General features: G+C 39.1%; 1 protein-coding gene across 4 annotated transcripts in view; it reads left to right on the top strand.

Moving 5' to 3' along the window:
* Positions 1 to 1531: 1531 nt before the first annotated feature.
* SHANK2 (SH3 and multiple ankyrin repeat domains 2) overlaps positions 1532 to 21892 on the top strand; it is a 250193-nt gene continuing 229832 nt past the window's right edge. For 3 of the 4 annotated variants that reach the window (XM_077179594.1, XM_077179592.1, XM_077179591.1), the window contains exons 1-8: positions 1532 to 1750; positions 7792 to 7995; positions 9574 to 9645; positions 9779 to 9887; positions 10126 to 10277; positions 11062 to 11229; positions 13342 to 13458; positions 16883 to 16960. In XM_077179594.1, coding sequence (XP_077035709.1) covers positions 1547 to 1750; positions 7792 to 7995; positions 9574 to 9645; positions 9779 to 9887; positions 10126 to 10277; positions 11062 to 11229; positions 13342 to 13458; positions 16883 to 16960 — 1104 coding nt within the window. In that variant the 5' untranslated portion in view covers positions 1532 to 1546. The remainder of the gene's footprint in view (positions 1751 to 7791; positions 7996 to 9573; positions 9646 to 9778; positions 9888 to 10125; positions 10278 to 11061; positions 11230 to 13341; positions 13459 to 16882; positions 16961 to 21892) is intronic. The other variant, XM_077179595.1, reaches the window with a different exon arrangement.

The raw sequence follows: 21892 nt of genomic DNA, 5'->3' as shown, positions 1-21892 counted from the left end.
GAGGGTAATAACACTGGAATTATCCTTCATCAGAAACAACAATAAGGCTTGATGATGTGGGGGTGTGATGTGATGTGCTGTGGGAGTGCTTGTCCTTGACCTCCAGCCTCAGGCCTGGCTCTCCACTGCCCAGCCAACCTATGGACACCTAAAATGGGAAATGACAGTGGCAGCCTTTAGTCCCTGCTCTGGAGTCACTGCTGGGACAGTGACTGGGTAGTGAAGAGGGAATGACTTAAACTAAAGTGTTAGACACAGTGGTAAAAAATGCTCTTTTATCCTTTGCTGTTGTTTGACTTGATTTACTTGGGCTGATCTGGCTGAGAGATCAGTATAGAAAATGTGTACTTGGAATACCTCAGTACACTTTCCTGGTTTATGAGTGATGAAGTCACTTCACCCTCCCATGCTTCACTTTTGCTTCACTGTCTCTTTTTAAATGTGACCTGGCAGTGGAATTGCTTGTTTGATTAGTTCTTTCTTTCTTTCATTCTTATTTTATTTTATTTTTCTTCTAACTGAATTTTTATTTTGCATTAAAATGCAGAGGAATTGTCTTGGAGGATTATGCACAGGAAAAAAAAGAAAAATAATAATACATTTTTCTGGCCTCCTAAATCTGAAAAGTTATATGACGTCCAAGCACTGCAGAGTTTATTGTTGGTCTTTTCAGTTTTTTCCACTGTAAATGTTTTCCTCCATTTTTCCACAGATTAATAATTTTCATATCCTGGTACAGCTTTAAATCTGTGGGACAAAAACAAAATTCATTTGCTCTTGTAGGTGGAAAAGTCCAGAAGGAAAATGTTCTGCTGTTCTTAGTGTGAGACCCCTGATTACAAATATCTGTAGTCTGGAATAAACATGACTTTCATTTTAGCCTATGCTATATCACAGATTAAAACTGCTTCTAAGCTCAGAGTATGTATAATGGCCAGATTTGGGTGGTGTTGGTTTAAAAGGATGTTGTGTGAGCCGCAAACCACAGAGCAGCATCTGTGTCTGTCTGGCTCCCTGTAGGATTTAGTTTTTTTGGTTGGTTCCACTATTTGGGAATACTGATTTTTATGAAAGCCTCACCTGTGCAGATTCTTGATGTACAGGATGATGTTAGTTTAGCATTTACATTAATTCCCTGAAATGTCTTTTCACTGAGAAGAGGAAGCTTCAAAGCCAGACCTAGCTCTTAGTACAGTTTACAGCAGTGCTGGTTATCACAGGACTGGGTAATTGTGCTGTTTTTTCTGGGTCCTTTGGGAGGTTGGGTGTGCCTGGAAAGAAAGGTCATCTTCTTTTTTACTACTCTTTTTTCCTTCTCCTGCCCTTCCTCTTCTCTAGTAAATTGGTAGCCAGATTTATTTCCTTTGCACTCTGCCTACCCACATAACTGACAGAAAGAAATAAAAGATGGATAAACCATAAAACTTCCTTGTTAAACGAATGTTATTTCCAAGAAGGAAAAAAAATGTAGCTGATTCATTTTGAAGACTTGAACTGTAACTTTTTTCTTTTTCTCCTTGGTATTGGCAGGATAAAAAACTTTAACATGCCTCGTAGCCCTACATCAAGTGAAGATGAAATGGCACAAAGCTTCTCTGACTATTCTGTTGAGTCTGAATCAGACAGCTCCAAAGAAGAAACTATTTATGACACAATTAGAGCAACTGCAGAAAAGCCAAGCAGCAGAATGGATGACAGTCAGAGCAACACTTTAGTGATTCGAATTATCATACCTGACTTGCAGCAAACGGTAAGGCAGAGTGCACTGCAATTAAACAAAGTGAAATTAATGATCTTCTTTGCTGGCTTCAGCCTGCAGTACATCTGTTCCTTTTTTTTTACTTTCTTTTTGACATATTACAGACAAAATTCATGTTTTGTTTTAATGTCTATGCTTTGTACCCCAGTGGTTTATCTGACTGGTTGCCTCAACTAAAGGCACCATCCCTTCCAAGAGAATTTAGTGTGTTGACCTGATGAAAGCCATGTTCATAAAGCAAAATATCTCTCTGATATGCATTCAGAGATTTTGGGTAAAAGAAAGAGACTTAGGAATCCAAAACCTTATTAGAAGATGAAGATTGAATCAAAAAATCGCATGTTAACTCTATGAAAGCCTCATACATTATAATAAATTTTATATATATATCTATATATATGTGGCTTCTCTTGTTCTTCTCATGAAATAGTTTGTGATTGACACTAGACTGGGGTCCTGCAAGAGGTCATCAAATTCTCTCTCTCTAATATATTTGTTGTCTTTCTCTGTCAGCCTGCCTCGCAAAAGACATCCCTTTTAGAGAGCCTGTGGCTTTTAGAGTGTAAAGATGAGGGGAAAAAGCACAAAGACACCTTTCTTTCCTCCTTTGCTGCTGTGCCTTTACTACAGGGTATTGTTTCTGAACCTTCCAGTCAGAGAAACCAACACAAGTGCTGTGATAGGAATAACAGTGTTGTGCTGGAAAAGGTCTTGGGAGAGACTGATTCCATGTAGAACCACAATTTGTCTGAGTTTGCTATTAATTATCTGAATTACCCTGGGTCTCCTTGAATGCTGCTGTCAGGATTTTCAGTGGTGGCACCAGCCTTTTGAAATTTCCAAGATTATTAAAACACATCCATTACATGGATGTGAGCCACGTACATCACTCTGTGCTGACATGTAAGATTTACATCATGCCCTGCTGCTGTTTGAGATCCATCTCATGAAACCCTTCCTTTCTTCTTAATTAAGTTCATTTTTAGGATGATAGAGATGGGCTGCATGCAGCCTGACAGGGAAAAGCTGTTTTGACAGTGTGCCCTCAGGTGTGGTTCTGGAGCTCTTTCTTGATGATCTTACCAGCTTGCTCTATCTGTGACCCTGTCAATGAACAGATCCATGAAAATGGAATGGAAATGCCAGCTTTTCTTGCTATGTTTACTCTGCTGTTAAAACCACAGGGATAGTAGCTTCCTGAAGTCCTCTTATTTAATTACTCTTTTTTTTGGATCAGTAATAAGTTATTTATTGACATTATCAAGACAAATTTAAAAATTAATTTTATCGTTTGTTCATTTTTATCGATTTACTTTTTGTATTTCTTCTTCCTTTTCAATGAACTCTTCATGAAAAGTAACTGAATTGTTCTAAGCTATTCTAAAGCAGCTGATGTATTTCTTATTTAATTTATCAGCCCACAAATTTTCTTTGTGCAGGAAAGTGAAACCTGGCTTCAGGTTAGCAAACAGAAATATTGGTGGATTAAATGTAGTGAAGAGTTTGAGCTGTTGTACAGCTACAAGCCAGAGCAAACATAGGCCCCATTTCCTGTATAATTATAATTAATTTAACATATGAGGTGTTTAAAATTAGTCTGTTTAATCAAAGAAGCATGAAATAACATAATTTAGTTTTCTTCTTTTTTTGGTTTTTAGAGAGTATGATCAAGACTATATTTGTTCTAAGGAAGAAAAGTTTAGGGGTTTAGATAAAATTCAGCCCACTGGGAAGCTTTAAAGCCAAACTCCCAGAAAATGAAGTTTGCTTGTCTGCAGTGGCTGTGGTACAAACTGCCTTTATTCCACTGCAGGTATGAGATAAGCACCAAGCACCACGAGTAGGATGTGCTGCCATGGAAAACTTTACAAATTACCACACATTGTAGGAAGTCTGTCTTGTTGCTCTTTTATTCTCATGTGAAACTTAGAAGACAATGTGAATCTTGACAAGTTCATACAAAGCCCTTAAGAACAATTGCTTTTCAGTTCTTATATCAGTTATTTTTTTTTGTCTCCTTCTCAGTTTGGGTGATAACCCAATTTACTGAGACACGACTTGGTAGAAATGGTAATTTCTCATTGCCTCTGTGCATGACCTGTATTCAGTAAGTGTCATCCTTCTCACAGGAAGGTGGAGAATATTTAAATGAACAACTGAAAGATTTCCTGAGCTCAGTAAAATTCCTGAGGGAATGGAGAGCATGGAAAGCCCTCCAGTCTCAAGGAGCATGGGTAAAACTGCTGTGTTTTCTGGCATATATTATTTGGTCTGAATCCAGGCCCAGTCATCTTGTATCCATTTCCTTTTCCAGCCTATGTAGGAAAAATCCCAAGTGATGCTGCCTGTAAGTGAAATCAGTCTGATTCTTAAGGAGCTGTTGTCAAGAAAATCTCCTTTAGCTTGATATTCAGACAGCGATGGTGCTTTGTGTTTAGAATTGCTCTTTGCCACAGACACTGAGAACACTTCTGTCAGCCAGTGGTTTTAAGGAATGTTTTCATTATCTTATTATCAACACATAGTGCTTGTTCCACTCTTGTTTTACCCTGTACGTGTGCTCCCTCTGGGTTATGTTTAAAGTCAAAATGCTCAGATCCGTACATTTTATTAAATTCTAAGGCTGAGATGGGTTTGGGTCTACTGAAGACTTCTCTGAGACACTTTCTGCCCATCTGTTTTGCTGCTCCACTGCAATAATGAGCATTTACTGATTTCTCCCTCCTCTGGGTTTTTGTGTTTTTAAAATTTTATTGGACTTTTGTCCAATTTTATTCTATGCAAATTATTGTTTGGTAAGTGATAGTTTGGTATAGCAACAGCTTAGGTTGGAGCTACTTCTTGGTGTTCTGTTTCTGTATAGCTTTTTATACTTTTGTATCCTTTCTTTACTTTTTTATTATTTGTTTGGTCTGAGGATTAAGAATCTTTTCCTTTACTGCTCTTGCTTCTCTGATAAAACACTGTTTTTACTTTGTGCACTTTTTACCTTAAAAAAGCAGGAACCCAGTTGTGACAACTGCAGCTGGAGTCCCATTTTTCCTTGGGATGCCTCCAGTTTTACTTGTTTCCAGACTGTGCTGCCTCGTAGATACTCCAGATTTTCTTTTGCAACTTTTCCCAAGTATTCTTCTGTATCCCACTTTGTGCCTGATAGTTCCTTGCTGCTTTCTGTTTGCTCTTCCTTGTTTTATCTTCAGTTTGATAAGAGAATTTTTGTGCTGCTGCTATCTGTTCACATGCCCTTGATCTGGGCAGGTGATCTGCTGACAGCCTGGCCAGACTGGTTTTTCTGACCTGTCCTCTCAGGAATTCTGTTTCCTGAGTGCAGCCTGATGAAGGAGAGCAGTGTTTCAGCAGAGAATCAAGCTGAACACAGCACAAACCAAAATGTGGGACTTGCTCCCTTTTCTTTCCATGATGCCAAACTCTCATTTGTGTTTCCCATTTTTTGGCTGTCTCATCTTTAATATCAGCATCTCCCATTCAAAGGAATAATTCATATTTTGATATCCTGGCAGTCATATTTTTTGGAGGCAGCAGCACAAACCATTTTGTCGTGTCCCTCTGTCACAGCACAGTTTGTGTGATTGACAGCTGAGCAGAAAGATGTGTTTGCTGATTGATTTTAAGCAGATAAATATTATCCCTCAGACATTCTGTATGATAAGCATTATTCCTACTGAATTAATATCTTCCCTTCAGCTGAGGAGTTGTGTTTTCCCTGGCTTCCCATCCTGCCCTTCAGTCAGTGACTTGCTCTCACCAGTGTGCAGGAATGCAAGATTATAATTGACCGTGTCTGCTGTGATCCAAGGAGCTTTCACATCCCAAACACAGGCCTTGCATCTCAGCAGCCAGTGCTGACGTGCTGTCTTGCTGCTACACTTGCATTTTGAGGGGCCTGCTGTGGTTTTGACAGTGACTTTGAGCCACTCAGGGCTTTTTTTTTTTTGGCTGTTCTTTGTGGTTTTTTTACAGTGAAATGTATCTGTCAGTGCAAAACATCTTTGTTTCATGTGTTTCTGTAGTTCCTTGTCAGTGAAAGATCTCTATTCTTTAATTTTTTTTTTCTTTTCATTGAGGATTAGAAAAAGTTGTCCATTTTTTTTTGGCTCTGCTGCTGCCTCCTTTCCTTGTGGCCACCATGCCACGTGTGCCTAATGAATTGTTCCTTATTTCATAACTGGAACAGCCTGTGTGTAGGTCCTGCTGTGACTGAGCTGATGTTTCCTCAGGATACAGAGTGTGGCAGTAAGTAATGACTTGTCTGCAGGATAGAGGGGGTGGCTGTGGTGCTCCCTGCCTGGAGGGCTGCCAGGAGGACACAGAGGCAGCACAGTGGAGTTGCTCCAGTGACAGGCTGATGGAAAATGCACCTTATGCAGCATCTGAGTGGTTCTTTTTATCCTCTTGGTCAGCACCTGCCTCTGAGAGTGTGGTAACAGCTCCCTTCTATCCTGCCTGGCTTCATGGAAAGCATAAATAATCACTTTTCTCGCTAGTTTCACTTTTCGCAGCCTGAAAAATTCTGGTAGCAAAAAAATTCTCCAGTTATCAATTTACTTTTTACATAACTGATCTTATTTCATTCTAAATTGCTAATGCAATCAGTTTTTTTTTTTTACAATAAGCCCACTTTTGTTTCTTATGAATTGCTGGAAGAGCTGGAGCTCTCACTGAATTAGTTTGTGATATATTTGCCTGACATCAAGAACAGAGAGAGAACACAAGAATAGACTGAACAAAATTGAATATGTTGGATTATCCAGGTGCATTAAAAACCAGCAGACTTAATTAAACTGTGATCAGAAGTAACTGCTTTGTATTTTTAAAATCAAAACAGTGTCATACAAGTCCAAAATTAGTTTGTTTCATGTAAGAAAGAATTACATGTATTTTTTCCTTGGAGAAAAAAATACATGTAATTTCAACATTATCTTCCCATTTGAATAACACTCACTGAAATCTTTCAGATGTGTGGATAATGTTAAAAGTTAGGCTCATTGCACATCTTGTAACTGTTTTGCTGAGTAGTGCTGATGTTTGAGTCTGAATCTTGTATTGAAGTTTGAGTCCATGTAGGAGTCGTGGAGCAAGTGAGGGTCAGAAGGAACACAGGGATTTCAAACAGATTTGCCTTGTTGCTAAGCCAATGCTGTAACTACTGGCATGTTTGGGAAGGAAAATATTTGTTACAATCTACTTTGTATCCCTATCTCCTTCCCTTCAGCATATAAAACACCCCACCCAAACTTTTCACAAAATGTCTTGGAAAATAAAATAAGTGAGGGAAATGAAAGCTGCTTCCTAGCCAGCCTTACTTGTGACAAAGTCTAACATTTCATTTACGTTTAAGACTGTAAGGGATTAAAGCAGAAAGAGCATTGTGTGTTCAGGATGCACATCAGAGGCACCAAATTGCTTTCTGGGCATTGCCATCTGCTGGTACCTTGGAACCAGTGACTGCAGTGTAGGCAAAATCCCTAAACTCCTCAAGTCCCTGAATTCCAGCTTGGTAAGAAGCAGAGAACTGCAGGAGCTTGTCAAGGTTTTCAAGTCATTTGCTCCATGTTGTATCCTTCCTCCCATAAACTTACCCTCAGTTAAATGTAGCTAAAAGGAAAGTAGAATTCTTGCCTGACTACCAGTTTTTGGTGATATCCTTGTGGATCTAACTGATATCAGAACAGCCAAGAATCAAGTGGATAGTTCAACACCTTGTAACATCCCTTTTGAACAGGTTTTCCATGAAGGTGCTCTCTCTCTCTGAGGAAGGATGTGTGTATTCCATGAGGTTTGTGGAAGGACCTGAAATGTCCTGCGTTTTCACAGTACTTGTGCATTAGGTATTATCAATGCACATCTGAAATAGAATTCTTGTTGAGCACTGTTTTGTCATGGAGTCTGTGTATTTATTATGAATATTCCTATTATTCATGACATTTGTAAATTTTAGAATGTAAGACACTGTTGAAATGTTTGGTTTTTTTTTCACTAATTTGGTTCCTTAAAATAATTTCTCTTTGCAGAAATGCATTCGATTTAACCCAGAAGCTTCAGTGTGGGTTGCAAAGCAGCGGATATTGTGCACTTTGAACCAGAGTTTGAAGGATGTCCTGAACTATGGATTGTTCCAGCCTGCAAGCAATGGGAGAGATGGGAAGTTTTTGGATGAGGAGAGACTTCTGAGGGAATACCCACAGCCAGTCAATAAAGGAGTTCCTTCACTTGAGGTATTTTTAGATCTGACATCTGAAGCATTTCTATTCTGATACAAACTGTGCAGAAAGCTGTATTTGAGGTGTCTGCATGCACCTGAATTACATCTGGGAAATGCTTATCAGCAAGTCTGAGCTTGAACCCTTGCTCACAGAAGTGCTGGCATTCCCTGCTCATGGAGCTGGTCCATCCCCAAAAAGTTGCGAAGAGTCAGCCCTTCTGGGACAGTGGATTTTGGAGTTTTCCTTTGCTGAGGGCGCAGGACATGTATCTTGTTTAGTGATTTAATAAAGAAATGCAAGGTTCTAGGTGAAGCTGTTGGATCTGTGATGAGGTTTGCAATAGCAGTGCAGTAGCTGCTGGATAACCAGCCTTTGCTTTCTCCCAGAGAGAACTTTCTATCTCAGTGAAGCCTTTTTTAACCCCTGCCTGGTTCCTTCTGTGCCATCCTTCAGAGTGCACAGGTTGCCTCTGTCTGCCTCCTGGGAAAGCAGTAAGGGAGGAGAGGGTGTGTGCTGGGATTTCCCCCTCTCTGTTGCTCCTGCAGTTGGGGATAAGCTGGGCAGAACTTTCATGGCACTGAACAAACTTGGAGCAGAGCCAGATCACGCAACACAGCAGCAAACTGGGGCATGAAACTGGCGTTTAATTAATTTTGATATTGCCTGTATGGTGGCAGATCAACCATTAATAATGTGCAGTTAATAGACTTACTCCACTATAACACAAATCCAAGAGAAAAAACATCAGGGTCCTGAGAAGGCTTCAGGTCTTCCCTTTTCCAGGAGTTTATTTCAGAGTTTCAGTCTGATGATCACATTACAGCTGTAAGGAAATTAAACAGACACTTTATTGTGTTTCGTAGTTTTCCATGAGTGTTGACTGCAGCAACTGAGGTGTTAAAAGTGATTTTGTGGAAAGTTGGTGTTAAAGTCTCATTCAGTGCAGTCCCTTGTCCAACAGACAGGCTGCATTCCTGGAATTCTGCATGGGACAATGAGAGAGTGGTAAATTATAGCTATGGAAACCCCCATGACTTTTGATCTTGCTACTGCACCCAAGCTGCTCAGGATAAAATGGGACTGAGTTTCAACCAAAAGAGAGGCAGTCCTCAGAATCTCATTCACAAAACCAGTCCTGTTCAACATCAGAGCTATTCCCATGTGCAAGTTCCTCTTACATTGACTAAGGGATTTTCAGGTGTACTTTTTTTTGTTTTTATATTTCAGAAATGCTAAGCTGCAATTTTGAAATTGATATTTTTTTATTTAACATGCCTTCCCAGCTTTCTGCCTGAGACTATAAATGAAAGTGCACAGGAATCCTTGGGGAAAAGTGCTTTTCAGTGTAATTCTTGCTTGCTTCTGTAGATTCTAGAGGCTGATCTCATTTCCAATACACCTCTACTGATCTCTTGTATTCATACAACATATGAATTTTGCTTAAATGATGTAAAACTATATGAAATACTGAGCCTATTTCTGAAATTTTGCCTGTATCTATCATCACAGTGGACGATACTTCCTGATAAGGTCAGAAAATGGTATTATGAGTTTTAAGTTTTAAAATTTCTTCTTCTCTTCTTCCCTCAGTTTCGCTACAAGAAAAGAGTGTACAGACAGTTCAACCTGGATGAAAAGCAGCTGGCCAAGCTTCACACCAAGGTATCCCAATTTCCTGCAGGAGTTAGCAATTACCTGCAGTGGGTGTTGACATCAGTTGAAAAAATGTTTCATTTTTAGTCAAAATTTTATTTTTGAAATCAGAGGATGATTCATTTTTTGCTCTTTGTTTCAGGCCAATTTGAAAAAGTTTATGGATCATGTCCACCATCTCTCTGTGGAAAAAATGACCAAGATGTTGGACCGAGGACTGGACCCAAACTATCATGACTTAGAAAGTGGAGGTCAGAACAACTAAACTAAGCAGCATAGAGGAGTACCTTGAGTTAAACTTAAATTGATTAACAGGGTGAATCTCACACATTCCTTCACAACTCTGAGCCAGTGAAATCTGTATGGCTTTGCTGTCCAAAGGAGATAATTGATAATTTTATAACAGTATTTTAAACTTTATAAAGTAACTTAAATTTATTTTATGGTTTTCCTCACCTTTTTCCATGTGCATCCTATTCTCTTTCTTAGAAACACCCCTAACTTTGGCAGCTCAGCTTGACAACACAGTAGAAGTGATAAAAGCCCTGAAAAATGGAGGAGCACATTTAGACTTCAGAGCCAAAGATGGAATGACAGCTCTGCACAAAGCAGCCAGAGCCAAGAACCAAGTAGCCCTCAAGGTAAACACTTTCAGGAGCAAATTATGTGTTATCTTGTTAAAAAAAATGCATAAAGGAGACTGTTTTCAATTAATTACTGTATTGTCCTCTATGGATCCTTTAGGATGTGCTTGTTCTAGTGCTTTCTTGTGGCTTTCAAATCTTAGCATTTGCCTTCAATAAGGAGCCTTGTAATTTCTGATTTATCTTTTCCTCATAGGAAGACAAGTGGTCAAATTTAAGCTTATCCATTGATACACTGAGATTTGTCTGAGGAAATAGGAATAGCATTGTCACTTAACTCTGTCAAAGCAGCTTCCAGTGGCATGGATTGCACATTATGCTTTAACACAGTGTCTTCTCTTTTCTTTTGTATTTTAACAGGTATTCTTAATTCACTCTGATCTAGATTGTCTTAGATTTATGGGTTTTGCTTATTCCCTTTTGACAGATACTCAAATTGCATGACATTTTTGATAAAGCACCTTGAAACTGAAGAGGTGAATGTGTTGCAAAGGTGATGCAACATTTACAGAGCTGACATTTCTGAACCTAGTGAGAGGATGGAAACTGGACATTGCCACTCCTTTCTGTGCCATCCCCATAGATTCCTTTAGATCTTAATTCTTCCAAGGTCATTTCTTGCTTGACTTAGTCTGTGCTGTGGTCCACTCTTAGGTGAGCAAAAAATGTTATGTCAATGACCAACCTTATGCATACTTTTTCAGATTCTTTTTCCAGGTAAAGACCCTTTTTATGGAAGTCCCTCCCAGATCTATTTTTCACAGTCTGTGATTGCTTTCAGACCCTTTTAGAGCTGGGAGCATCTCCCAACTACAAGGACAGCTGCGGCCTGACCCCGCTGTACCACACAGCCGTGGTGGGAGGGGACCCTTTCTGCTGTGAGCTCTTACTCCATGAACATGCTACAGTCAGCTGCAAGGATGAAAATGGATGGCAAGAAATCCATCAGGTAGGAAAGATTTGCTTTTTGTTTGGAGTTGGACTTGCATGAGGAAGTTGTTCATGGTTGTTTTAGGGTTAAGCACTATTTTGAAGTCCCTGCACATTCAAGTAGGAAATTTCTTCCTTTTTCTATCTGCTTTTTCTACTTTTTTTTTTTAATTTATTCACTTTGCATCCTGCTGTGGTGACTAAGAAGTAGAAAACTGTTCCAGTGGTGTTCTGTAACTTTGAAATCCTCTGGTTACTGTGGATTTTGATGCAGAATTGCACTCGTCATATTTATGCCATGAACTCTTGGAAGCTTAGATTCCTGTTTGTGGCACTTCAGTAGGAACATGTAGCTCTTTCTTTTGGTTAGATTCCAGTCAGTAGGAACATGTAGCTCTTTCTTTTGGTTAGATGTCCTTGTTAATGCTCCTTCTGTGTTTGTCAGGCTGCTTTCCCCTTGTCTCTGCTGAACTTTACAGGAAGGTTTGGGTTGAGGATCCTGCTGCTGGGGTCCATCAGCCTCTCCCTGTCCTCTCCAGAAACACCTGAATGCTATCCAGCAGTTGTGTAAAAATGCTTTATTGATTTCCCTTTGCACAGTGATAAACTCAGTAATATACAGAGTTCAAAGATTCTAACAGTCCCAATGTCATTGCTGCTACTTTGTTGTGTCTCTGTATGGATGAGTTTCGAAAAGTACAAAAATTGGAACTGCTGTAATATGAGATAAAGATACAAGTAATCAACCTTACAGGTCTGCCTGGGTCATCTTGACTCAATTTATCTTCTGTGCACTGAATTCTTTAGTACATGGATATTTTTCTTCTTTTCTTGGAAAGAAATGGGAGGTAGCTTTGGCACCCACATTTGGGCAGGAATTGGAGCTTTTTCACTAAGCGGGTCTAGGTCAAGGTTGTGTGGATCCGTCTCTAGAGTAGGGGAAAAGGAAGGAATTATTTTTTTACCATATTTTCTGAGGATATGGAGGAAATGGATTGTCTAGATCAAAGTATTGCCCCATCTGGGCTCCATAAAATACAGAGAAAATGTCCATCTTTTTAAACCCTAGCCTCATACACATAAGGTTATTATTTCTCATAGTGAAATAGAGCTTTCCAAACTCCCTGTGTTGGTTGTAATCCTAAATAAATCAACGTTTACATCTGGGTTAGGAACAATCTGTTTTGACTAATCAATATTTTAAGCATTCCTCAATGAAATAAGAAGGATGGGGAGTTAATTTGTGCACTGAGCAGTCCACTTAACTTTTCTCTTCCAAATTGTAGATCCAAGCCAGGTGTGTCAGTCTGTACCTCCCACTGAATTCAGGAGGGACTGAATGGATTTCTGTACCTCTATGTCTTACCTTAAATTCTGATTTATGTAGGAATGATGCTGATCTAAGATACCACAAAGTTCAAAACATGAAAAATTGGGAGATGCTTGGTCAGTGGGCCATAGAGGAGAAGGACGTCAAGTAAAAGAGGCCATGGACTAGAATTGCTGTGATTTTTCTAAAGCTTATTTGTTAATCAGGAAATTTTCTAATTTCTATGAATCTTCTTCATAGAGGCTTATTTCCAAAAATCCAGGGTCAAACCTTTTATTTGTGTGACAGATAAAGTAACTCTTGAAGATTTCCCCCTGTTTTGGAGCAGTGTCCTGTGTATGTTGTGTGTCTGCTTGACATTACAGAACCAAGAAGATTTACTTGGATTTTGGCCAGATTTTCTTTCTAAGGCCTGTAAGCAGTTTGGGAAAAAGCTCTGGCAATTTGATCATCTTCAGTGCCATCTGGTGGGCAGCATTCCGGAGTGTAGCAGGACAAAAACTTGTCACATTTGAGTCATGAATATTAGTGGATAAAAAGTTCCAAAGGCAGTACTTTCTTGATCCCTTAGGCTACCATTCCCAAAATAATCAGATAGTTAAGCTCAAGCACAGGATTGCCGTACCTGAAGCGCCCACACTGGAGTTGGTGCAGGAATGCACATCTGGGTATCTGTGCTCCCATCAGAGAACCAGGTGTGATTCTAAAAATTAGACCCTCAGTAAAAACAGCACCATCTCTGCTGAAAATTTTGCCTAGGCTTTGGTGTAATAACCAAAATATTGATTTATCCCTGCCCAGGCTTGCAGGTACGGACACGTCCAACACCTGGAGCACCTCCTGTTCTACGGCGCTGACATGTGCGCGCAGAACGCCTCGGGGAACACGGCCCTGCACATCTGTGCCCTCTACAACCAGGTGAGAGCCCCTGCAGGGACAGAAATGTCCCCAGCAGGAGTTGGGAGCTCACATAATCACAGGATGGGCTGTCTTGGAAGGGAACTTGAAGATCATCCTGGTCCAATCCCCTTCCACTACACCTCATTGCTCCAACCACCATCCAAGCTAGTTTTGAACATTCCAGGGATGGGCCATCCACAACTTCCCCAAGGCCTCACCATCCTTTCCAGGGATGAGCCATCCACAACTTCCCAAGGGCTTCACCTCCCTCTTGTGAAGGAATTCTTTCCCAATATCTGATCTAAACCTACTCTCTTTCAGTTTGAAGCCTTTCCCCTTCATCCTATCACTACATCATTTTATATGCAATGACATGCTTCAGGTATTAAAAAATGATCTTGCAATCTGGAAAGAATAGAGTTAAAATTTTAGTGCTGTTTCATTCACTGATTACAAATAAGGCTGCTGATTGTAGGCAGCAAGAGTATGGATATTAAAAAATAAAACATTATGCTTTACCAGCTTTTTTGGGTTTGATTCATATCTAAGTATTTGTTTCCTGTACAGAATTTATTGCTGTTAGTCTATAATTTAACTTAGAATTAAATAAGAAAGAGTTGTAAAATACTGTGGAATTGTCTCTATACAGAAGATACTGGATTCTTTGTCTACAACTTGTGTAGTCATTTACAAGTAGCAGAACCTTTTGATTTGGTAGCATTTTATACTCTCTTTGCAGGGATAGAATGGGGAGGGGATGAGTTTTAGAACTATGTTAAAATTCAGCACATAGAATATTATGTTGAATTTGGAAAGCATGAGATGTGACTGTAAACAGTGAAACATCTGTTAAAGGATCTGCTTCTTAATTAAATTACCACCTTAGTTTTTTTTTCTAAAGTCTTGTCAAGACAGATTCCTCAATTAGGTCTAAAATGCCCTTAGCTTAAAAAAAAAAAAAAGAAAAGAATTTTGGGGACAATTTGACATTTTTCAAGACCATACACTTATAGCAAAGTTATGCAGTATGAGGTGGGAATTAGAGTAATCCTGTAGAATTACAGCATTTTCCATGCAGAGATATGTTTTCCTGACCTCAGTAGAAGTTATTCTGCAGGAGACTTAAACTCTAATTGAAAATGCATCTACAAAATTTTCAAATATTACACAGTCACTAAGCTTGGCTTGGTGAATAGAACTTTACCATTGCCTGCCTGCACTGTCATCCTTCTGTTTTCCTTCATCAGGTATGTGGAAATACAAAGTTTCCCTTGGGGTGCTGTGAACCTTAACCTGTGCTGATTTTGCCAGTGGTTTGGTTATTTTTTTTAATGGAAAGTTGTTATTGGTTCATGTGGAAGGAACGGTGCTGCCTTTTCCAGCTGGAGAGGATGGGAAGGACGGCAGTACCCTTGTTACCTCTAGATTCCTGTAGATGGAGTCGTTACCCGTTTGATCTTCCCTTCCCGTTTCCCTGGGGAATCTTCTTGGCTTCCTTTCTGAAGTTCTGGTATATTTGTTTTCCTGGATGTCAGCGAAGTCCTGATCTGAATAAACTCTTGGTTTTGAAAGTTATTCCATGGCCATGCAGTAAGTCTGTTTTTTGCTGGGATGAAATGTGCCCTCTTTCACTGGGAGAACTGGATCTGAGATGAAGGCTGTTGTAGTATTAAAATTGAATATAATCTGACAGATGGGGAGGAAACAAAAAGGAGCAAACGTGAAGTTAAGAATGCTTCTGTTTGTTTCAAAAGAATAAAAATAAATAAACAAATAAATGCAATACTTAACCCAAATATTTTTTTTTAATGTTGAACAGCTCTTTGACAACTTTTGGCAAAACCTTTCTAGTCACAATCATTTAGTTAATCAATCCCTTTGCATGTTTTTGTTACACTGCAGACAGCTCAGTTAAATTTGTAGAGAATTTTTGAATGTATAATTCTTTTCCTGTTGTAATGTTGGATGATTTATTCTGATAAACAAATGAATAATCACCCAATAAATACAGTATGTTGTTCAATATAATTATTTATATCTTCAAGTTCTTGATTAAAATTGGGCATTGGTCAATTGTTTAGAGATAGAGAAAATGCAACTAAAGTGCAGATTGCAGTGCAAGCAAATGAGACTATCTCAGTTAATTGTATATCATTAAAAATTATAATCTAAGAGATAATTGTTAATTTACCATCTGGATAAATTTTTTTGTTTTTCAGTTGAGGAAAAGGTAGGATAACCTCCTTTCCAGATACATTTAGGGCAGTCCTGTGATGGGGAGACTTAATGGGACCAAGAATCCATGGTGAGAAATTAGAAAACACAATGACAGTAATGATTTTCAATCATAATTTCTGCAAATTAACCTGTGACTCAGAGTCTAGTAAATAAGCTTCATTTCTGTCACTAAAATACCTAAATTATGCACTTTGTCTTCTCTGACTGCAAATTCGCTGTTCAAAGTGAAAGGTAGCACCTCCAAATAGCTCATTAGGTAGAACTCCATAGCACAACACATCAAGACAACACAGAAAGCACAAGGGAATTAAGAACAATATTTGTGATGAGGGAATATAAAACCCTTTTGAAATGTGAATTGATTTGCATAAGACCCTAAGATGAGCACTAAAGATGATGAGTAAGAAACAGTGTCCATACAGGAATCATCAAAAATTCTGAGAATCCACTCAGAACCTCCAAGAATTTCTACCAGATTGTGGGCAGTCATATTTAACAGCCATGGAGAACAGTGATTTAACCAATGCACTGTATTGGCCAAAATAAATTGTTTTTAAGGAATTTCCTTTGCAGATTTTCTCAGTTTGGAGGATCTGAAGCCAAATTTTCCTCCTTGTGCTGTAACTCCTAGCATTTTTTAGGGGAAAAGAGAGGCAACAAGGCTGGTCAGTGCAGTGTGTATAGGCAGATCAAATAATTTAATGTGTACTGAAAAAAAAAAAAATCATACTTTTAATATTGAGGATAGGTTGAAAGAAGTCCCTAACAAAATAAATGGTAAAACTGCTTTGTTTAACTTTTAGCAGGAGGGAAGGATATAATTCATCCCAGTTCTGTCAACAGTACTGTTTTTTCTACAAAATAGGCAAAAAAACCCCATATGGGAGTCAAATTTGTGCAAAATTTGATTTGTCAAATATGGAACTTTTGTCAGTACAGTTACTTGGAAATTGAATAAGGTATTTACTTCTTGTATTCCTGCATGTTTCTTTACACTTGCCTAGTGTTCCCAATATACTGCAAAGCACCTGAAGCCCTGTCATTTTTAGAATGCTGTTTTAACCATTTAAGTTCTCAGATAATATATTTGGTTTATTTTTATCATGAAAATATAGACCAAAGCACCTCATGACCTCTTAGCAGTCACTGTCTTTGTAGTGCCAAAGGCTCTTTATGAACAAGTTCCCTTTTCCATCATTTTCAGGAGAGCTGTGCAAGGGTGCTGCTGTTCCGGGGAGCCAACAAGGAGATCAAGAATTACAACAGCCAGTCTCCATTTCAGGTAAAAAACGAAATACCTCTTCCCCCTGAAATATTGGGAAGAAAACATCAAATGAACTTGGGTTTGGGGAGGAGTCACATCGTACAAGGTTGAACACAGGTGTGGAGGGAGTGAGTGAAAACTTTGGTTTTTATCTAATTCACTAAGTGAAGGGGTCCTGGAATAATTAGGAATGAGAGGAGCACACCATCTGGTGACACTGTTAATGTGTTTGAGAATTCTGTGAGCTGTTGGTGGCAAAAGATGAAATCCTTGGTGTTCTGCAGTCAGATGTGCCTTGCTCTGTGCTGATCTCCAGTCTCCTGTATGAAAGATCCAAGATTTGTGTAAGAGTGGTCCAAGGATTGTCTGGGCACTTTGGCTTGCTTGGCCCCTCTTGATTTAGCCAAAAAGAAACTTCCTTCCTTGGATGTGAGGCCAAAGAGGTGGGCTGAGTTTCAGGGATGGGATTGACTTAGTGCACTGTCAGCGTTAGAGGCTGAAGCTGCCATCTCCAAAAGGAAAATGGAAGTCTTGCTTTGGATTAGTAAAAATTTTGTCTCCATTTTCTGATATGAAAGCACTTTCAGTAAGCTTAATTTAAAATCCAAATGGAGGAGAATTGTTTGTCCAAAGGGTTGTGAGGTATGGCTGACCATCTCAAGCCCTTATTTTTGAAGCAGGCTTAATTAGCTTGGATGTCAGAGAATCATTCCTGATGCAAAGTGATGTGAGAAATCAGGATGGAAACTGTAATATTAAAAAAAAAAAACAACCAAAAAACAAAACAAAACAAAAAAAAAAAACCCCGGAAGAATTTTTTTAAAGTTACAGAAATCGGTGCTTCTGGAAGAATGATGGCACAGTACCATTAACAGGAACTGTGCTGTGGTGAAACAGAATGGGGCTGTTTCCCCAAACCAAGGAGTTTTTCAACTAAAAGAGATCCTGACTTATCTTTCCTTGGTGTGTCTTCCCCATTTTGACCCACTTTGGATAATGCTGGCAGAGGATTCAAGGGACAATGCTTTAAGTGAAACAGTTGGAATTTTTGCTGGATCCATGTGGGTCTCTGAGTTAACTCTTCCAAGTTTATCTGTAGTTACAGGGCTTTCAAAAAAACCTCAGCCAAATTTTTCTGTATCAGTTTAATTCCCTCCATATTTTGAAGGTTTTCTGGGCTTAAGTTGTGGATCTTACAAGCTTAAGAGTTCTGTTTATAAGTCCCAGCCAGATTATTGTTTACTTTTGCGACTGTTTTTCTCAAACTGAGGAAACGGTGCATTAAGAATTTGATTTTAGGGACCATTTTCAGACTGCTAATAATTTTCCATCTAAATACACGCTAAGCACAAATTCACTGAGTACTGGCTGATACTTTTCTCTGCACCTCAGAATTATGAAGTGATCAAGAAATGGAGCAAGAGAAAACCCTAATTATTGGAGGGATGAGTTCCAGGGTAATCTCTTGGATTATTGTGTTACTTTATGGCTTTGAGGTTAACTTTCCTTTTTGGTTTAGGATTTTTTAGGGGAGGGTAAATGTCATAAAGAAGAGTTTTCATTTGTCTTCCTCTTTGTGCTGACAGCTCCAACATTCTTGTTCTTGCTCTTAGAAGAGAAAAAGGTGTAGGGGATGTAGAAAAAGTTCTGTTTTATCCCAGCTGAGGGAGTAGAGGAAACCCCAACGCCAGCCCTGCAATAAAGCAGCCTTAGAGAATTAATTCTTTGCCATCTGTCTGTTGCTGACCCAGTCGATCAAACACCACAAGTGGAGCTGTTATAAAATTATGCAGAATCCCCTTGAGTTAATAGGATTTTGCATACTAAAAATGTTTGCTCATGTAATCAGCAGGCAGGAACATTGAGGCATCTCATATGTACATAATGAGAGTGGTTGTAGCTGCAGCATCTATTCCTTTGAGTCACCTCCATTATGTCCCTTTCTCAGCAGCATTAAAAGGATGATTCTTTGGAGTTGCTGCTCAGAAAATTGATGATATGAAAACTGTGCTATTCTGTAGAAACAACAGGATCCAGAAATTTGTAGATAAATTTGTGTCCTGTTTTCAATGTCTGCCAAGGCTTTGTTTCTTTTGATGAAAATTAGTGGCAGAGTTTGTATCAGGCATCAGTGTCCAATGAACGTGGTGCAATTTTGCCACCAAAAGAATAAATGTGCATGTGCTCACTTCTCACCAAATCACAGGGCTTGTTAAAGCAAGCATAGATACACTAGATGGCAGGAAGTAAAAATAATATGGGCTGAATTCTGTGCCACTTAGATCAGGGACTCCACACCGTGCCCACCTGGCATCTGGGTGTCCTTTTTGCCTTTTCAGTGTCCAGCAGAGTTAGCATTGGAATGGCATTGCCAGGTGTTGAGGATACAAAAAAAGCTTGGCTGTATTTCCCTGTTAAGCACCTAACCTTGTATTAGCTGCCTTTGCAGGGATGTGTTTCATACTGACCCATTCCTGGGTTGCATAGAGTCAGCAATTGGTGTTGGGTACAGCTGATGTCACTCATTGCTGAAAGCCTGCAGAACATGGAGTCAGCAGAAATTTTCCTGTATTTCATATTTAGCAATTTGAGGTGAGATGAAATTTGTGCCCCATCGTTATATTATATTGCCAGTTCTGTTTATTAATCACTTACTCAGCCCATCTTGGCTGGGCCATCTAAGTAACTTAGATGCTATTTTATTAGTAAAACCTCCTGAAACAGCCTTTCAGAAAAGCCATGGTATCCCATTGCTGTCCACAGTTACTTGGTTTTCCACACATTTCTTGTGCTTCTAGGTTAATGTAAAATAATTCATTGCCTGTCTAGCAAATAATTATCCAATAGCTCAGAAATCTGAGTTTTGTAGTATTTACAAGCTGTTGAAATGAAGTAAATTAAAATGACCATACACCTTGTTTATCAGGTCTTTCTCTTTTAGTGATCAGCAGCTCCATATGAATAATTCAAATGGGCAATAAAACACTATTTTAGCTAATAGTGCATATAATTAGTCAGTGTTTTTAGAACAAATGCATTTCAATGTACAGAACAGCTATTCTGAGGTGGTATTTAGTGCCACCTTTTAAGGGCAGGGTTGTACCTGAGAATGTCTTGTGTCTCAGGTGTCCCTAATAATTGACCTTTGCTGTCCCAGACCAGCCTGAATAATCCATGTGCCTACATCCCATGGGTTGCAGGAGGAACAGCAATCTTCCAGCTCCACTGCAGGTAGAATTGCTCCTTTCAGTGTGTTGGCCCTGCCTCTATTTTCCATTGCTCACATTTATTTTTTTTTGCCAGGTTTGAATCATTTGAACTGAAATTTTTCATGCCTGCTATCTCTGTTATTTGGAAAAACAAAATGATTCAGCTCTTTTGGAGTCTGGGCAAGGGAAAACATGTGTTGTTTTCCTCACACTGAAAAACTGTGCTGACCCACCCCTCCTTGTCCTCTCTCCCCTGTTGTCTTATGTTGTGGTGTTTAGTTTTATTTTCTTTTATTGCCCTGTGTGCTGATCTCCACGTTAACAACCTGGCAGTGGGAACTGGTTTCCAGACTGACTCAGACACAGGGGCTCCAAAACCAGGAGTAGGAACTAAACCCATGGATTTGTAAGCTGAGCTGGCTGGGGGGAACACAGACACAGCTGGGCATATCCAGCACCTCACTAAAATGGCTTCCCAAAGCCCAGTTTAGATTTAGATTATTGGCATTTTTAATTACTCTCTTTTGGGTGAAATTTACAGGCAAAGGGCAGAAAGTTCTTCTCAGGTATTTTTCTTTGACTTTTATTTTTTTTTGGAAAGGGTGTGAAAGCTAATTTTAACCCCAAAATCTTGATCAGGTGCCTCAAAAAGGCATCTTTGTAAATATAAAATAATGCTTCCTGTCATGATGTTCAAGTATGGAACCATTGTGTTCATGGAACACTTGATATACACAAAGACTTTGCTTTTTCCACATATTTATTTCCATCTTAATTCCTTTTGTGAAGCACCTGTGTGAACAATGAGTCACTGAATATTGGGTATAGTTGGCAAAATATACAGCTATGAGCTCATGATGCATTCTGCCTTTAGTCAGACTTCAAGCTTTTTCCAGCTTTTTCCTGATTTTAGTCAAATAATGGAACTTACTCATACTTAGAAAAAAACCATAAATCTATACAAGTGACCACCCCAGAACAAACTATGGATTTTTTCCTTTAAAAATCAAAAATGTACATGAGTCTGTATATATGTAGGGACATAGCAGCACAATTTCTTAAAAAGACATAATTAAAATAAAAATAATAATTAAAAGGAAGGGGAATAACTGAAATGATATTAGGGGAAGTAGTGGCAAATGAAATATTCCTGTGAATATTAGAGATACAGAAGCAGAAAAATACATATGGATACAAAATAGAGTTAAATTGATTCGCCCTGACTCAGGGATGGTTTTCTTAGTGCTGGCTGGTCCCTTCTGACCTTTGTTTTAACCCTGTCATTTTCCAAAAAAGCAGTCAAATGGAAGTAAGCATAAAATAATGATATAGTATGATTACCTTTTATTGAGAAAGGCAAAATATTGCCATGCTTGGAGATGCTAAAAATACTTAACTGCAGGATGTGTCTTCATTTTTTTAACCAAAAGCAAACTCTGGAGGAGTCTCCATGTGACCATCTGTTGTGTTGTGTTCCATGTAAATGATCCAAGACCCCTCTTTTCCCCCTTTCCCCATTCTCTCCATGCTCAGACAGGGCTGTCCAGCTGACATGCCTCAGGTGTTGCCACAGGCAGTCCAATTTCTCTGGGAAAAGTGCACCCTCTGAGGTAGCTAGAAGCCAATCTGTTTGTTCTCCCACCAGAAAAAAGTTCAGAAGTTCCAAAAGGGGACAAATAAACAAAGTAAATTGTAAGGGTCACCACCAGCTCTTGCCTTAGAGTAGGAACGGCTTGAGAGT

The sequence above is a fragment of the Agelaius phoeniceus genome, chromosome 6, assembly GCF_051311805.1.
Source record: "Agelaius phoeniceus isolate bAgePho1 chromosome 6, bAgePho1.hap1, whole genome shotgun sequence".
NCBI classification, from domain to species: domain Eukaryota; kingdom Metazoa; phylum Chordata; class Aves; order Passeriformes; family Icteridae; genus Agelaius; species Agelaius phoeniceus.
Note: the sequence above shows the minus strand (reverse complement) of the source record. Positions and strands in the feature narration are given on the sequence as shown.